The sequence below is a fragment of the Triticum aestivum genome, chromosome 6A, assembly GCF_018294505.1.
Source record: "Triticum aestivum cultivar Chinese Spring chromosome 6A, IWGSC CS RefSeq v2.1, whole genome shotgun sequence".
NCBI classification, from domain to species: Eukaryota; Viridiplantae; Streptophyta; class Magnoliopsida; order Poales; family Poaceae; genus Triticum; species Triticum aestivum.
This window is the reverse complement of record NC_057809.1, coordinates 111,028,291-111,043,574: the sequence shown is the minus strand read 5'-3', so window position 1 is coordinate 111,043,574 and position 15,284 is coordinate 111,028,291. Positions and strand designations below refer to the sequence as shown.

Sequence of the window (15,284 nt, the reverse complement as noted above, 5' to 3'; positions counted from 1 at the left end):
ACGGACACGAGGTGGATTCGTTCCGACAGAATTAATTCAGGTGGAGAGAGTGTGGGTTGAATAGGGAAAAGGGCAGGGAGAGTTCTGGAAAAGTGCATACGCTGACCGGTCCAGCCACCTGGCTGCCAATTGTCGAGCTGTGATTGGCCTGGACTAAATCATCACAGTTGAGGTAATAGCACCCCAGGTGCAAGTTAGGGTATGGTGGAGTCAAGTTTTGCAAGTTTGAGACTGAATCATCACATTTTATGCAAGTTAGGGTATGGTGGAGTCAAGTTTTACAAATTTGGGACTGAATCATCACATTCTATGCAAGTTAGGGTACCTGGGGTGCTATTACCTCAACAATTTGATGGATTACTCATGTGCTTTTATTCTTCCACGGACCCCATCCTGCACTGACCACAACATTTGATATCACCGCCATGTAGAATAGGACTCTGACATACGGCTCCCATGGGCGTCCCAGGAACACTGGTGTGACACCGTCGATGGTGTTGTCTAAGAAAACAAATCCTTCTTCTCCCTCTTCTTCATCCAGACTTTTATGTACATGTGTCGTGATGTACCCCAGGGACACCTTAGGCATACACAAGTTGCAACCTTCATATAAATGTTCATGTATTTTGAAAAATATTCATGATTGATAAAAATAATAAGAAAAAGGTATCACAATATAAAAATAAGAGGTAACCAGTAAATAATAAATAAAATTAAAAAAGTCTACTAATAATAATATTGAGAAAATAGAAAACTAAAGAAAAAATGACTTCTTTTTTTGCTGCACGACGTGGACATGTGTAACCGGGCATTAAATCCTTCATGGGCCTTCTGGGTTATGTTATTACTTCTAGTAAATGTATGTATGTAGAATAGCTTGTACATGTTTTATCGCGTATGAAGAAAGAGTTTTCATGCATGTCATAAAAATATTCATGTATTAGATCCAAAATAACAAAGAAAAAGGAAATGAAATACGAGAGTAAAATGGGGGGAAAGATAGGAAAATAAGGAAAGAAAAGTAAAACAGTGGTATTTCTTATATATAAGACTTGGAAAATATATTTATCTCACTGCAATTACATATCCAGTGAACGAAGTAAGTGAAAACAAACATTCACACATATATAAAATTGGCATGGTTTTCTCTAAATGTTATATATGTGAAAAGAATGTGTTGACATGCTGCAAGAAAGAATGTTTAGATGTCAGAAATAAATGTTTTTTGTATTTTTAAAAATTCCTTGCCTATCTATACCTACTAATAAAGTGATTAGTTCTTGTGCCGACCGGTCGTGTCGCTCTAATGGACTTTTTGATGTTCATTATTTTGAAAAGGAACATTCACACTTTGAAAATGAGTGTTCATGCATGTCATAAAAATACTCCTGTATTTTACGCAAAAGAACAAAGGAAAAAACAAAAGTAAAAAATGGGGAGAAAGAGGAAAAACAAAAGGAAACAAAAAATAAAAAGGAAAAGAAACAGCGTTATTGGACGGAGCCCATGTTTCAGTCCCATGCACAAACTCATCGATCAGGGCACCGGGCCATCGCGCACGCCGCGACTACCGCTTGCCTCTCTTTCCCGGCTTCCCCTTCATCGCCGGCACGGCCGCGCGGGCTGGCCGGCGAGGCATCGCCCTGCGAGCTCTATCGATCTCTTTTCTCAAGAATCTCGGTTGTTTCTTTCTTATTTCATCCGATGGAAAACCAATACGTGTATAATACAAAGAGGTCAATCGATAGTCGACGCACACACAGATCACTCGTCTTAGTTAGTACTGTAGTTGTAGCAGTCGCCCTTCTCCGGTCACGCTTCAGAGCGCGAGCATGGCGAAGCCGACGATGCAGGCCGCGGCCGAGCCGGCGAGACCCGCGGCGCCCGTAACCGTGAGCGTGGCGCCGTTCCGCTCGTTGGAGCCGGCGGGGGGCGGGGATGATGACGTGCCCGTTGAGTTCGTGCTTCCTCCGTCCGCGCCGGCGGGAGCGTTCGCTGAGGGCGCCATCGGCGGGGCGCCGGTCGGGGCCGACGGAGTGGGGAGAGGCGGGGACGCCGGAGCAGTCGGCGACGAGGTCGGAGGAGCAGATGCAGGTGAAGAGGCCGGTGGCGGGGCGGAAGCGGAGGCCGGAGGAGGAGCGGAGGTGGGACTAGGCGCGCTAGGAGCGGGCGCCGCGGGGAGTGGTGAGGGGGGCGTTGCCGGAGGCGGGCTGGAAGCGGCCGGAGGTGGAGATGACGTTGCCGGTGCCGGAGCGGCGGGCGGCGGCGCGGCGCCGGTGCCTGTGTCGTTGCGGCCGGCGAGGACCATGACGATGAGCTTCTCGTTGGCGCGGCAGTTGGCCTCGACGCCGCTGACGAAGAAGAAGGCGCCGGGGCGGTCCAGGCTGAAGACGGTGTTGCCGTCGGCGAACTTCTTGTCGTACGACGACGTGTTGCAGGCGTTGTAGTCCGCCGGCTGCACCACCAGCACAGAATCCTTGTCCTTGGGGTACACGAACACTGCACAAGCACAAAACCACCATTAATAACACATCAAGAAGAAGAAGAGGTCGAAGGTCTGGCCATGGCCCGTGGCAGACGAAATCTTGATCCGTGACGAAGGTGTTCGGCCGTGTGTGGATTACCTAGTGTGTCTCCGACCTGGAACCTGTTTTTCATCGCCCAAGTGTTGTACGACTCCTTGCTGGCGCCGGCCACGCTCCACCCGCTGTCGCCGCCGACCTTGAACTGCGCCGCGCCGGCCATCGCCGCCACAAGAGCGAAGCACGCGAACCCAAGCCCGTAACCCGCACCCTTCGCCATCACTGCAAAACCAAATTAACTCCCTAGCTAGACAGCCACAAGACCGATCAAGATTGCACAACAGCACAAGTGCTTCTTCCTCTACTCGATGAGATGGAAGAGCCTGAGCCGCCGGGTATTTGTAGGCCTCGAGATCGTTGCCGGGGCTTCACGAGGGTGCCTTGCTTTCCATGGACACCTTGAGCTAGCCGAACTATCTCCCCGCCAAGTTTTCGAGCTGTCTTTGTGCTTGCCCTGGCTGCAATGGCGTCCTTTCTGCTGTGCTATGCTGCGGCTGAGCTGACGGAGCCTTTGCGGAGTGGCACAGGCATATATTCATGGCTTGTGCGCCGGTAAAAGTCCGCGGGCGTTGGCTCCTGCATATGGGCGACGTCGTTCTCCATGCGTTTTTTTTTTTTTGTGCTTTGGTACGAGAGTGGCGCGACGACGAGGAATAGGATGCAGGCACTTTGCATTGCCGGCAGGGTCCCGTTAAGTTGGTCGACATACGATTTGAACTTTGAAACATACGATTTGATTTTCCCTACTAGCTGACATGATAAAATGCAGGTGTCTGGTTATTATTTTGGACTGCAATAGCCAGCGACCGTTCGCTAGGCAGGATGGCATTTGCGAACGGCGCGGCGGGCAGTTCTAGTGTTTGGGGAATGACATTTTTGACAAAAAAAACATGACATTTCGTTTATTTTGGTGCATTTTTGTCTGAAATCTGCCATTGTCAGATTCGCTGGGGTTTTCCTCCTAGAGAACGGTCGCCACATAACATTAAGGATTATTTTAGCTTCCAGCCAATTTTCTTCAATGGCGTTTCAGTTACTTTTTTTGTGTAAGGGTGTTTCAGTTAATTTGATGGAGTTTCAGACACTTATTTTGTAGTATGTAATGGTGAGGACAAAAACTGACTGTAACTTTCCAAATTTTCAGCCCCTGCTCTCTGCATAGTCCATTTTGCTAATTCTTTGCAAATTACTTTTTAATGTGAATTTTCTGAGGAATTCCGGTGAAACTCCCCGAGGCGAACAGAGAAAAAGAGAGTTCTTTTCCAGACCACGGAGCAGTGTCTAATTTTTGTAGGGTGATTTACTAGTACAACTATGGACGAACAATGCAGAGTGTTCGGTCCAACCAGTACAGCGTTTCTCAAAATGAAAAAAACTAGTACAGCGTTGGATTTTAGTACTACTAGGCTAGCATAGTGGATTAGGGTTAGTACTAAACTTTTTGATATCCAGGTAATAAAGCCTCCTAGCTAAACGTGCCAGAGCACGGTCATAAAGACTACAAGGCTCAAACCGCGATGCGAGCTCCAACGGTAAAATGGAGCGTGAAGCCAGCTTCAGCCTGAAACTCCATGCTTCTCCCAAATATGACTTGAGAAAGGAATCCTTCAGAAAGTCTTCTTTTGATCTCTCCTTGTAAGGCTCTTCTTTTCGGTAAGTGCCACATAGCACAGGATTCTTGCTGTCTACTCCTACTTGATAGTTGATGCTGATGCTATTATTCATATAATATATATTCCTTGCCTCACTTTACCTTATGTTCGCAATAAGATTCTCGCAATGTTTTGGCGAGGCTACCTATCTTCGTGCATCTGCCTGACCTTATAAACCATCTCCTTTTGAGCAATATATCCAGAAAAATATGCTTCACCCAAGTTCAAGGAAGACAGGCTGCAGCTGCATAATCACAACAGGCAGATTGTTACTGACCTAACTGCAAAATGCTGATCAAAGTTAGCCGACCAATGTGGCAGCCCATAATGTTAGTCATGTTCTGTCTGAAGGAAGTGCATGGCTCTTGAACAAAGTGATGGGCATGATGAACCATCTCTGCATCTCATCATGTCGGTCAGTAGCACGTTTGTCCTGGTGGCGTGGAAAACAAACAGTTCACAGGGCCTGCTGGTCTCATGCTTAGTCCACAACATGTCATGATCATTGACATTACTCTGGCAGGCATGCCTTTGATTAGCACTTTTTTTTACAGTAACGTGTCTTTGAAAAACAATGTGAAACAAGATCTGTGATTGCGCGATACCAAAGCTTTATGGACAACAAACATCGATCAACTTCCAACTTACTTTTGCATTCCCAACCATCTGTTAAACTGGACAAAGAATAAAGCAATTCACAAATCACCTCCCCTCCCTAAACCCGAAACATGTATTATATGCAAGGTGGCCACACATGATTTTTTTACACGACCCGGAGCCCTCTTTGCGACTCGTTGAAATCGTCGAACGCCGTCGCGAAGGAGGCCCTCGACCTCGAGGAAGATGATCTTGCAGAGGAGGTGGGGGACGATGTCCTGGTCTTCTTCCTCCTTGCCTTCCTGGGGCCTCTTGGGGGGCAGGAGGAGGACTCCTGCGCTGGTCTGTCTGGGAAATTGATCTCAGTTGGCAGCATGGATCTTGCTGGCTCAAAGTCTGCAGAAATATAATACTGCTGGTCAGCACCTAGTAAACATGGAGGCAACCAATGGGGAAAACTGTGTAGTGCTACGCCACTACTACTGATCATTAGAAAACAGCTCAGGAAGATTCTCATGCTTATGCACATTAATGATTAGTCATGCAGATTTTGCAATAACAGAGTCATATGGTATTATATAGGTAAAGTCTCGATATGTTCTAATTTATATACAAATCCGTCGTCACGACACTGACATATAAGCGATGTGAAACTTTTACGGTGGAAAATCAGGGATCACCCCTGAATGAAACTTTATCCATTTCTGAATATATTTATGTCTTTTTTGAATGTTGGATATATTTAACTCTTGACAGAGATAAATGAGAGGATGCTAATTACCTGTAGAGGTCCAAGAAGTCTGCCTTGACTGCTCAGCTGTGCTCAGAGAGCCTGCAGACATATCTTCTGACGACTTGAACTCATTCATCTAAAATGATCAATGCACATTATCCATCAGTGACAATACTAGACGACAATAGATAGACTCATAATATGATGGCATAATAAAGTCTGATGATCTACAAGAAGATAATTTGAAAAGGACTTCAAGTTATTTGCATGTTTACCCAGCTTGGAGATGTGTCGCTGGTGCCCAACCCTATGTGAGCCACATGCTTTACATCTGTAGGGAACCCGATTTCCATCTCATGCTCCTTTTGAGCTGCAGCAGAACAACAGTTACATGTGTAAGTAGAAATTACATTCATTAATTTCTGTGATGTCTCATAGCCATAGGCACAGTAGTTGAGTACATGTATCTATCACAAAATTCATACAACGGGTCCATAGCTCAGTGGTAGAGCAATTGACTGCAGATCAATAGGTCACCGGTTCGAACCCGGTTGGGCCCTTGTTCGTTTTATTTTTATTTTTGTTTCGAAAAAATAAACCAACATAACTGTATTTGAAGTTGGGAGGACCGAGGAACAAGAAAGGAAGATGGGGTTATTACCAAACATGTGCGAGAATATCCTCAGCCCTTTGAAGATCCCTTTCATCTTTACCGCCATTTGTGAGGGCCTACACAAAGAAAAGCTCCTACAGGAATGGAAATGTCCAATAAGATCACAGATGCATTCAGAACAACTGTATGCTAGGATTTAAGCTGTTTTTCGCCTTCTCGGGAAATTCAGCTCTCATGCCATGATAAACAAAAGCTTCTCAGAGGTCCGGAATTATATACAACACAAGACGTGTAGAGAAGAGCAGAAGATAGCTTACCTCAAGAGCAAGTACTTTTAAGCTGCCCGAAAACTCCGAAAAGCCGACTTTATTTCTGAATCTTCAGAACCAGTTTCACTCTGTAGACGAATCAAGAAAGCGAGCTCGAGCCTGACGATGGTGATGAAGAACAAGGAGTTTGGTTTGGAGGGAGGAGGGAGGAAGAGGGAGCTAAATCTTCTGAGAGGGTAGCATGACGACTGCTTAAATATGGTGGCAAGTTAGTTGGCTGCACCTCTTCTTCTTTTTTTTCCTTTTTTATTCTCTAGGGGCCAATTCATGCCTGCTGACTTGTTGCTGTTTAAGCTGTACTTGGATTGTGTTCTTCTGCTAATCATTTCCTTGTGCTTTGATGTTCTACTATAAAAAATAAGGAAACTCGGACTGTTAGTATCAGAATATTCTTCACAAGAAGTTGAATTTTAGTTTCCTGCATTAGTTTTGCAGAGCTTGTTCTGGAAAAAGGCTGGCTGTTTACTACACACAACTTCGATGTTCTATGATACTCCCTCCGTAAACTAATATAAGGGCGTTTAGATCACTATTTTAGTGATCTAAACGCTCTTATATTAGTTTACAGAGGAAGTACAAAAGTAGGAAGCTCAAACTGTTAGTATCAAAATATTCTTAACAAGGGAGTTGAATTTTATTTTTCTGCATTACTTTCTTAGTAGGCTGAATGTTTTGCAGAGATTGTTCTGGAAAATGGCTGGCTGTTTTACTACACACAACTTGACCTCTCCACTGTCAAATTCTTTAAAGTTTCAGACCGAATTAATGGTTGCCCATGTCTGTCAGATTAAGATCAGGCATGTGGCTCATGGTCCTTAATCATAGTGCCTTGAAAGGACATTATGTAGTCTTGCTGGTATTAGGTAGCATTGAGAAATGTAGTTAAGAGCACAACAGCAACTTTGGACCATCTGAAATGCCATTGCCACCCACAGCTAGTTTTGTACTTGGTATTTCATATTGCTGAACTAGATGTAGACCTTCAGCTATGAAGTGAGACCTCCTTTCTTGCGAGGCACACGTCTGACCTATTTCTTTGGGGAATGGTGATGTGTCCCATTCCATCAATATTTGTTCTTGATAGCTTATTTGTTTGCCATAAAACTTGCATTATCTTCTTTGCTTGCGTGCTTCTGCCATGAAATTTTCTAACCATGCAGCATCACAAACCAATCTCCAGAGCTTGCTTGTCTTACCAATTCAGTAACAGATAATACCATCATTTGCAGGCTCAGCCGGAAAAAGACATCACTACTACTACCATTTTACAATACTTGAGAACTCTCCATTTTCTTAACTCCATTTACATCATTTCAGCATCAGAAATCAGAACCTCCTTTTCAAAAAAAAAAGCATCAGAAATCAGAACCTGATGTCAGTGTCCATTTACAATATTCCAGAACCCTCCATTTTCTTAACTCCAGGGAAGGTCAGAAGCCATTTCACAAATGGAGAAATACCAGGTCCCCATTATCGAAGAGAAAAGAAAAGGAAATACCAGGTGTCCAGCACCACCTGTCATTCTGGATTGAACCTAGTGACGAAGAGCTACCGTATTTTCCCGGGTTTTTGCGGCACACAGACCCTCAATTATGACGCATATAAAATGCCGCAATGGGCTACGAACTCATCGATGCAAGCTAAACAAGTTAACTGTTTCTATAAGGACAGAAATGGGCACAGCTAAGCACTTCCTTTTCTTGTCTAATAAACATATTTCGGGAGTGTTGCAGTTGCAGACATGTCGTGTGGATAAGCTGTTGCCTGTTGGATCGGGGGATCGGCGCAGAAGCATATGTCTATGTGCATTGGTTGGCCCAGATCGGACAGGATCTGGTCATGCCTCGCACCTACCCCGATCGGCACCGTTGCGGTCTGGGAGCTGTTGAGATCGTGGCATGATCGTCATGTGATCGGCGAGGAGCTGTTGCGGTCTTGGGAGTTCTTCCGTCCGGTCAAAAACAAAGATCCTCGTGGAAGTTGGAGATCTTCTCGTCGTCGGTTTTAAAGGTTCAGAATCCGTTTTGGAGCAGGAATTTGATATGAAACTTCTTTTTTGACAGGACAGTTTGATATGTATCTCGGGAGAAGGGTAAAGTGAAGGCTCGCCGATCACGATAAGATCCCGGTGGAGGCCATGCGCTCCATGCGATGCTTCCCTTTTCATATCGCAAAGGACCTGTTTTTTGAAATATAAGAATGAGAAGGACTGCCGTGATTTATTTTTTGTGACGCCAACTCGCCAAACCACGCTTGGGGTCAACCCATCTCATTTCCCCCTCGTTCTCTACCCTGTTTTTTTATTTAAAAAAATCTCGAAAGAAAAGTGCCATTTCCATCTCCTCCCAACTAGTAACACTTCCAAGCATATCCCTAAAAAAACTTCTAATCATTGGTCCTTAGGAGCATCTACAACATGGCACCTCAACTCCTGCCCCCCTCCCCAACACCCGAGCAGACGTCATATAAACCCGATCCAAACGGGCACCTCAAACGGGCCTCAAACGCCCGGGCTGACCGGCACCCCCCATGTAGGACGGATAGGGGGATGCCAGGAGCCCAGGACGCGACCAGGCGCATCCATCACGTCACACCCGACATGCCTACCCCACGACAAGTTGCACCAAATCCACCCCCTCGACCTATTGAATCCATTTGCTCTCTCCTCTCTTCTTCCTCCTCCGCGTTGGACGACTCGTGGCTTCGCCGCCACCCTTACTTTGCAGCCGTTCCGAGCCTCAGCGCCGCCAGCACTGGCACAACAGTCCTCCTTGTCGTTCTCTCCACTTCAGACATCGTCGCCGGCTCAGATGCCACCGCGGTACGTTCGGTAACTATCGGCTGCCCCTTGCGCTCTATGTGTTCGACACATTGTCTGACCCATTTTTTGTGATTTATCCGTTGGGAAAATGTGGGTTCTGATGCTTCGCCGGACAAGGAGTATGGATTGGTGGAGCTTGATAAAATGATTAAAGATGAGTTCTTCGATTCGTCGGATTTGAACGAAGAAGTGGGCATGAACATTCTCATGAGCATGCAAGAGGAAATGGATCGGCAGGTGGAGAATATTCTCAACTTCAAGGGTTCAATCAAAGGGAGAAGAGTGTTCATCGAGATAGGGTCTCCGGAGCATGGCTACTGCACAAGGACTACTTTGTTGTGGGCCCAACTTTCCCGGATGATCCATGATTTCGTAATTGTTTCTGCATGCGCAAACCATTATTTTTGTGTGTTGTGGAGGGAGTAGAGGCACATCATGACTACTTCAAGCTCATAAGGGATTACCGTGGCCAACTTTCTTTCTCTACTAAGAAGAAATGCACGGTTGCTCTGAGGATGCTTGCACTTGGTACTGCGATGGATGTCGTTGGTGAGATGTTCTGAATGAGGGAGAGCACATGCGTGAATACTACTGACATTGTCTGTGCCGTGGTGCAAGTGTTTGGGGCAGAGTATCTAAGAGAATCAAATGTGCAGAACACAGAAAAGTTGTTGCCTATTGGAGAGGCCAGAGGGTTTCCGGAAATGCTCGGATCAATTGATTGCATGCATTGGCAATGGAAAAACTACCCTAAAGGTTTGTCGGGAATATATCAAGGTCACACCAAATAGGTCACCATCATACTGGAAGCAGCGACATCACATAACTTATGGATTTGACATGCTTTGTCTGAAATGTCGGGTTCTCACAACGACATCAACGTACTTCCACGATCTCTCGTGTTGAAGAGGCTTTGTAATGGGGAATCACCGCCTTGAAACTACACCATCAATGGCCGTGACTACAAAAACATGGGATACTATCTTGCCGATGACATCTATCCTCAGTGGCCAGCGTTTTTGAAGACCATATCAGAACCACAAGTCAACAGACAGAGCCACTTTGCAACAATACATGAAGCAGCTGGGAAGGATGTGGAGAGGGCGTTTGTGAAGGCAATATGCCCTAGAGGCAATAATAAAGTTATTATTTATTTCCTCATATCATGATAAATGTTTATTATTCATGCTAGAATTGTATTAACCGGAAACATAATACATGTGCAAATACATAGACAAACATAGTGTCACTAGTATGCCTCTACTTGACTAGCTTGTTAATCGAAGATGGTTAAGTTTCCTAGCCATGGACATGAGTTGTCATTTCATTAACAAGATCACATTATTAGGAGAATAATGTGATTGACTTGACCCATTCCGTTAGCTTATCACTTGATCATTTAGTATGTTGCTATTGCTTTCTTCATGACTTATACATGTTCCTATGACTATGAGATTATGCAACTCCCGTTTACCGGAGGAACACCTTGTGTGCTACCAAACGTCACAACGTAACTGGGTGATTATAAATGTGCTCTACAGGTGTCTCCGAAGGTACTTGTTGGGTTGGCGTATTCCGAGATTAGTATTTGTCACTCCGATTGTCCGAGAGGTATCTCTGGGCCCTCTCGGTAATGCACATCACTATAAGCCTTGCAAGCATTGTGACTAATGAGTTAGTTGTGAGATGATGTATTACGGAACGAGTAAATAGACTTGCCGGTAACGAGATTGAACTAGGTATTGAGATACCGACGATCGAATCTCGGGCAAGTAACATACCGATGACAAAGGGAACAACATATGTTGTTATGCGGTTTGACCGATAAAGATCTTCATAGAATATGTAGGAGCCAATATGAGCATCTAGGTTCCGCTATTGGTTATTGACCGGAGACGTGTCTTGGTCATGTCTACATAGTTCTCGAACCCGTAGGGTCCGCACGCTTAAAGTTAGATGACGATCGGTATTATGAGTTTTGTATTTTGATGTACCGAAGGTAGTTCGGAGTCCCGGATGTGATCACAGACATGACGACGAGTCTCGAAATGGTCGAGACGTTAAGATTGATATATTGGAATGTTATATTCGGACACCGGATGAGTTCCGGGGGTTATCGGATAAATACCGGATAAACCGGTGATACGTCTCCAACGTATCTATAATTTTTGATTGCTCCATGCTATATTATCTACTGTTTTGGACTATATTGGGCTTTATTTTCCACTTTTATATTATTTTTGGGACTAACCTATTAACCGGAGGCCCAACCTAGAATTGCTGTTTTTTTTGCCTATTTCAGTGTTTCGAAGAAACAGAATATCAAACGGAGTCCAAACAGAAAAAAATCCTTTTTGGAACGTGATTTTCTTCTCGGATAAGACCCAGGAGACTTGGACCCTACTCCAAGAAGTACCGGAGGCGGTCACGAGGGTAGGGGGCGCCCCCCCTACAGGGCGCGCCCCCTGCCTCGTGGGCCCCTCGGTGCTCCACCGACGTACTCCTTCCTCCTATATATACCCACGTACCCCCAAACGATCAGAACAGGAGCCAAAAACCTAATTCCACCGCCGCAACTTTCTGTATCCACGAGATCCCATCTTGGGGCCTGTTCCGGAGCTCCGCCGGAGAGGTCCGTCATCACGGAGGGCTTCTACATCATCATAGCCCCTCCGATGAAGTGTGAGTAGTTTACCTCAGACCTTCGGGTCCATAGTTATTAGCTAGATGGCTTCTTCTCTCTTTTTGGATCTCAATACAATGTTCTCCCCCTCTCTTGTGGAGATCTATTCGATGTAATCTTCTTCTTTTGCGGTGTGTTTGGTGAGACCGATGAATTGTGGGTTTATGATCAAGTCTATCTATGAACAATATTTGAATCTTCTCTGAATTCTTTTATGTATGATTGGTTATCTTTGCAAGTCTCTTCGAATTATCCATTTGGTTTGGCCAACTAGATTGGTAGTTCTTGCCATGGGAGAAGTGCTTAGCTTTGGGTTCGATCTTGCGGTGTTCTTTCCCAGTGACAGAAGGGGAAGCAAGACACGTATTGTATCGTTGCCATCGAGGATAACAAGATGGGGTTTATTTCATATTGCATGAATTTATCTCTCTACATCATGTGATCTTGCTTAAAGCGTTACTCTGTTTTTAACTTAATACTCTAGATGCATGCTGGATAGCGGTCGATGGGTGGAGTAATAGTAGTAGATGCAGAATCGTTTCGATCTACTTGTCACGGACGTGATGCCTATATACATGATCATGCCTAGATATTCTCATAACTATGCTCAATTCTGTCAATTGCTCAACAGTAATTTGTTCACCCACCGTAGAAAACTTATGCTCTTGAGAGAAGCCACTAGTGAAACCTATGGCCCCCGGGTCTATTCTCATCATATCAATCTCCATCACTTTAATCTTGCTTTGTTTTTACTTTGCCTTTTACTTTTCACTTTGCATCTTTATATCAAAAATACCAAAAATAATATCTATCGAATCTCACTTCCGTAAGTGACCGTGAAGGGATTGACAACCCCTAATCGCGTTGGTTGCGTTGATCTCTTTGTGTTGTGTAGGTACGAGGGACTTGCGCGTGGCCTCCTACTGGATTGATACCTTGGTTCTCAAAAACTGAGGGAAATACTTACGCTACGCTGCCGCATCATCCTTTCCTCTTCGGGGAAAACCAACGCAAGCTCAAGAGGTAGCAACCGGGAGGTTACCGGAACCTCCCGGGGGGTTATTGGGCCACATGGGCCCAAGTGGTGAAAGAGGAGAGGCGGCCAGCTAGGGGCGCGCGGCCCCCCTAGCCCAAAACGAATTGGACTAGGGGGCCGGCCCCCACTTTCCTTCTTCTTCTCCTCCCCTTCCTTCCCCTCTCCTACTTGGACTAGGAAAGAGGGGGGAATCCTACTTGGAGTAGGATTTGTTGGGGAACGTAGTAATTTACTAATTTCAAAAAAATTCCTACGCACACGCAAGATCATGGTGATGCACAACAACGAGAGGGGAGAGTGTTGTCTACGTACCCTCGTAGACCGGAAGCGGAAGCGTTATAACAACGCGGTTGATGTAGTCGTACGTCTTCACGGCCCGACCGATCAAGCACCGAAACTACGACACCTCCGAGTTTTTGCACACGTTCAGCTTGATGACGATCCCCGGACTCCGATCCAGCAAAGTGTCGGGGATGAGTTCCGTCAGCACGACGGCGTGGTGACGATCTTGATGTTCTACCGTCGTAGGGCTTCGCCTAAGCACCGCTACAATATTATCGAGGATTATGGTGGAGGGGGGCACCGCACACGGCTAAGAGATCAATGATCAATTGTTGTGTCTAGAGGTGCCCCCTGCCCCCGTATATAAAGGAGCAAGGGGGAGAGGCCGGCCGGCCCTTGGGGCGCGCCAAGGAGGGGGGAGTCCTCCTCCTAGTAGGAGTAGGACTCCCCTTTCCTAGTCCAACTAGGAAGAGAGAAGGGGGGAAGGAAAAAGAGGGAGAGGGAGAGGGAAAGAGGGGCCGCGCCCCTCCCCTAGTCCAATTTGGACTCCCCATGGGAGGGGGCGCGCCACCTCCTGGGCTGCTGCCCTCTCTCTCCCCTCAGGCCCACTAAGGCCCAATACTTCCCCGGGGGGTTCCGGTAACCCTTCCGGCACTCCGGTTTTCTCCGAAATCACCTGAAACACTTCCAGTGTCCGAATATAGCTGTCCAAATATCGATCTTTATGTCTTGACCATTTCGAGACTCCTCGTCATGTCCGTGATCATATCCGGGACTCCGAACAACCTTCGGTACATCAAAATATATAAACTCATAATGAAACTGTCATCGTAACGTTAAGCGTGCGGACCCTACGGGTTCGAGAACAATGTAGACATGACCGAGACACGTCTCCGGTCAATAGCCAATAGCGGAACCTGGATGCTCATATTGGCTCCTACATATTCTACGAAGATCTTTATCGGTCAGACCGCATAACAACATACGTTGTTCCCTTTGTCATCGGTATGTTACTTGCCCGAGATTCGATCGTCGGTATCTCAATACCTAGTTCAATCTCATTATTGACAAGTCTCTTTACTCGTTCCGTAATACATCATCTCGCAACTAACTCATTAGTTGCATTTCTTGCAAGGCTTAAGTGATGTGCATTACCGAGAGGGCCCAGAGATACCTCTCCGACAATCGGAGTGACAAATCCTAGTCTCGAAATATGCCAACCCAACAAGTACCTTCAGAGAAACCTGTAGAGCACCTTTATAATCACCCAGTTATGTTGTGACGTTTGGTAGCACACAAAGTGTTCCTCCGGTAAACGGGAGTTGCATAATCTCATAGTCATAGGAACATGTATAAGTCATGAAGAAAGCAATAGCAACAAATTAAACGATCAAGTGCTATGTTAACAGAATGGGTCAAGTCAATCACATCATTCTCCTAATGATGTGATCCCGTTAATCAAATGACAACTCATGTCTATGGTTAGGGAACATAACCATCTTTGATCAACGAGCTAGTCAAGTAGAGGCATACTAGTGACACTCTGTTTGTCTATGTATTCACACATGTATTATGTTTCCGGTTAATACAATTCTAGCATGAATAATAAACATTTATCATGATATAAGGAAATAAATAATAACTTTATTATTGCCTCTAGGGCATATTTCCTTCAGTCTCCCACTTGCACTAGAGTCAATAATCTAGTTCACATCGCCATGTGATTTAATACCAATAGTTCACATCACCATGTGATTAACACCCATAGTTCACATCGACATGTGACCAACACCCAAAGGGTTTACTAGAGTCAATGATCTAGTTCACATCGCTATGTGATTAACACCCAAAGAGTACTAAGGTGTGATCATGTTTTGCTTGTGAGAGATGTTTAGTCAACGGGTCTGCCACATTCAGATCCGTACGTATTTTGCAAATTTCTATGTCAACAATGCT

At 45.5% G+C, this 15,284-nt stretch overlaps 2 protein-coding genes and 1 non-coding gene across 3 annotated transcripts; 1 reads left to right on the top strand and 2 right to left on the bottom strand.

The window, feature by feature from the left end:
• Positions 1-1,663: 1,663 nt before the first annotated feature.
• LOC123130425 (early nodulin-like protein 2) lies at positions 1,664-3,136 on the bottom strand. Its single transcript, XM_044550326.1, has 2 exons — positions 2,625-3,136; positions 1,664-2,499 (listed from the first exon to the last, which is right to left on the bottom strand). Exons 1-2 carry the CDS (start codon positions 2,800-2,802, stop codon positions 1,820-1,822), a joined length of 858 nt encoding a protein of 285 aa, XP_044406261.1. The 5' UTR covers positions 2,803-3,136; the 3' UTR covers positions 1,664-1,819.
• A 1,645-nt stretch (positions 3,137-4,781) lies between these two features.
• LOC123130424 (CRIB domain-containing protein RIC10-like) lies at positions 4,782-6,657 on the bottom strand. Its single transcript, XM_044550324.1, has 5 exons — positions 6,495-6,657; positions 6,226-6,311; positions 5,840-5,934; positions 5,613-5,700; positions 4,782-5,227 (listed from the first exon to the last, which is right to left on the bottom strand). Exons 2-5 carry the CDS (start codon positions 6,281-6,283, stop codon positions 4,998-5,000), a joined length of 471 nt encoding a protein of 156 aa, XP_044406259.1. The 5' UTR covers positions 6,284-6,311; positions 6,495-6,657; the 3' UTR covers positions 4,782-4,997.
• TRNAC-GCA (transfer RNA cysteine (anticodon GCA)) lies at positions 6,053-6,124 on the top strand. Its single transcript has one exon. It is a non-coding gene; the product is annotated as a tRNA-Cys (tRNA).
• Positions 6,658-15,284: the final 8,627 nt, after the last annotated feature.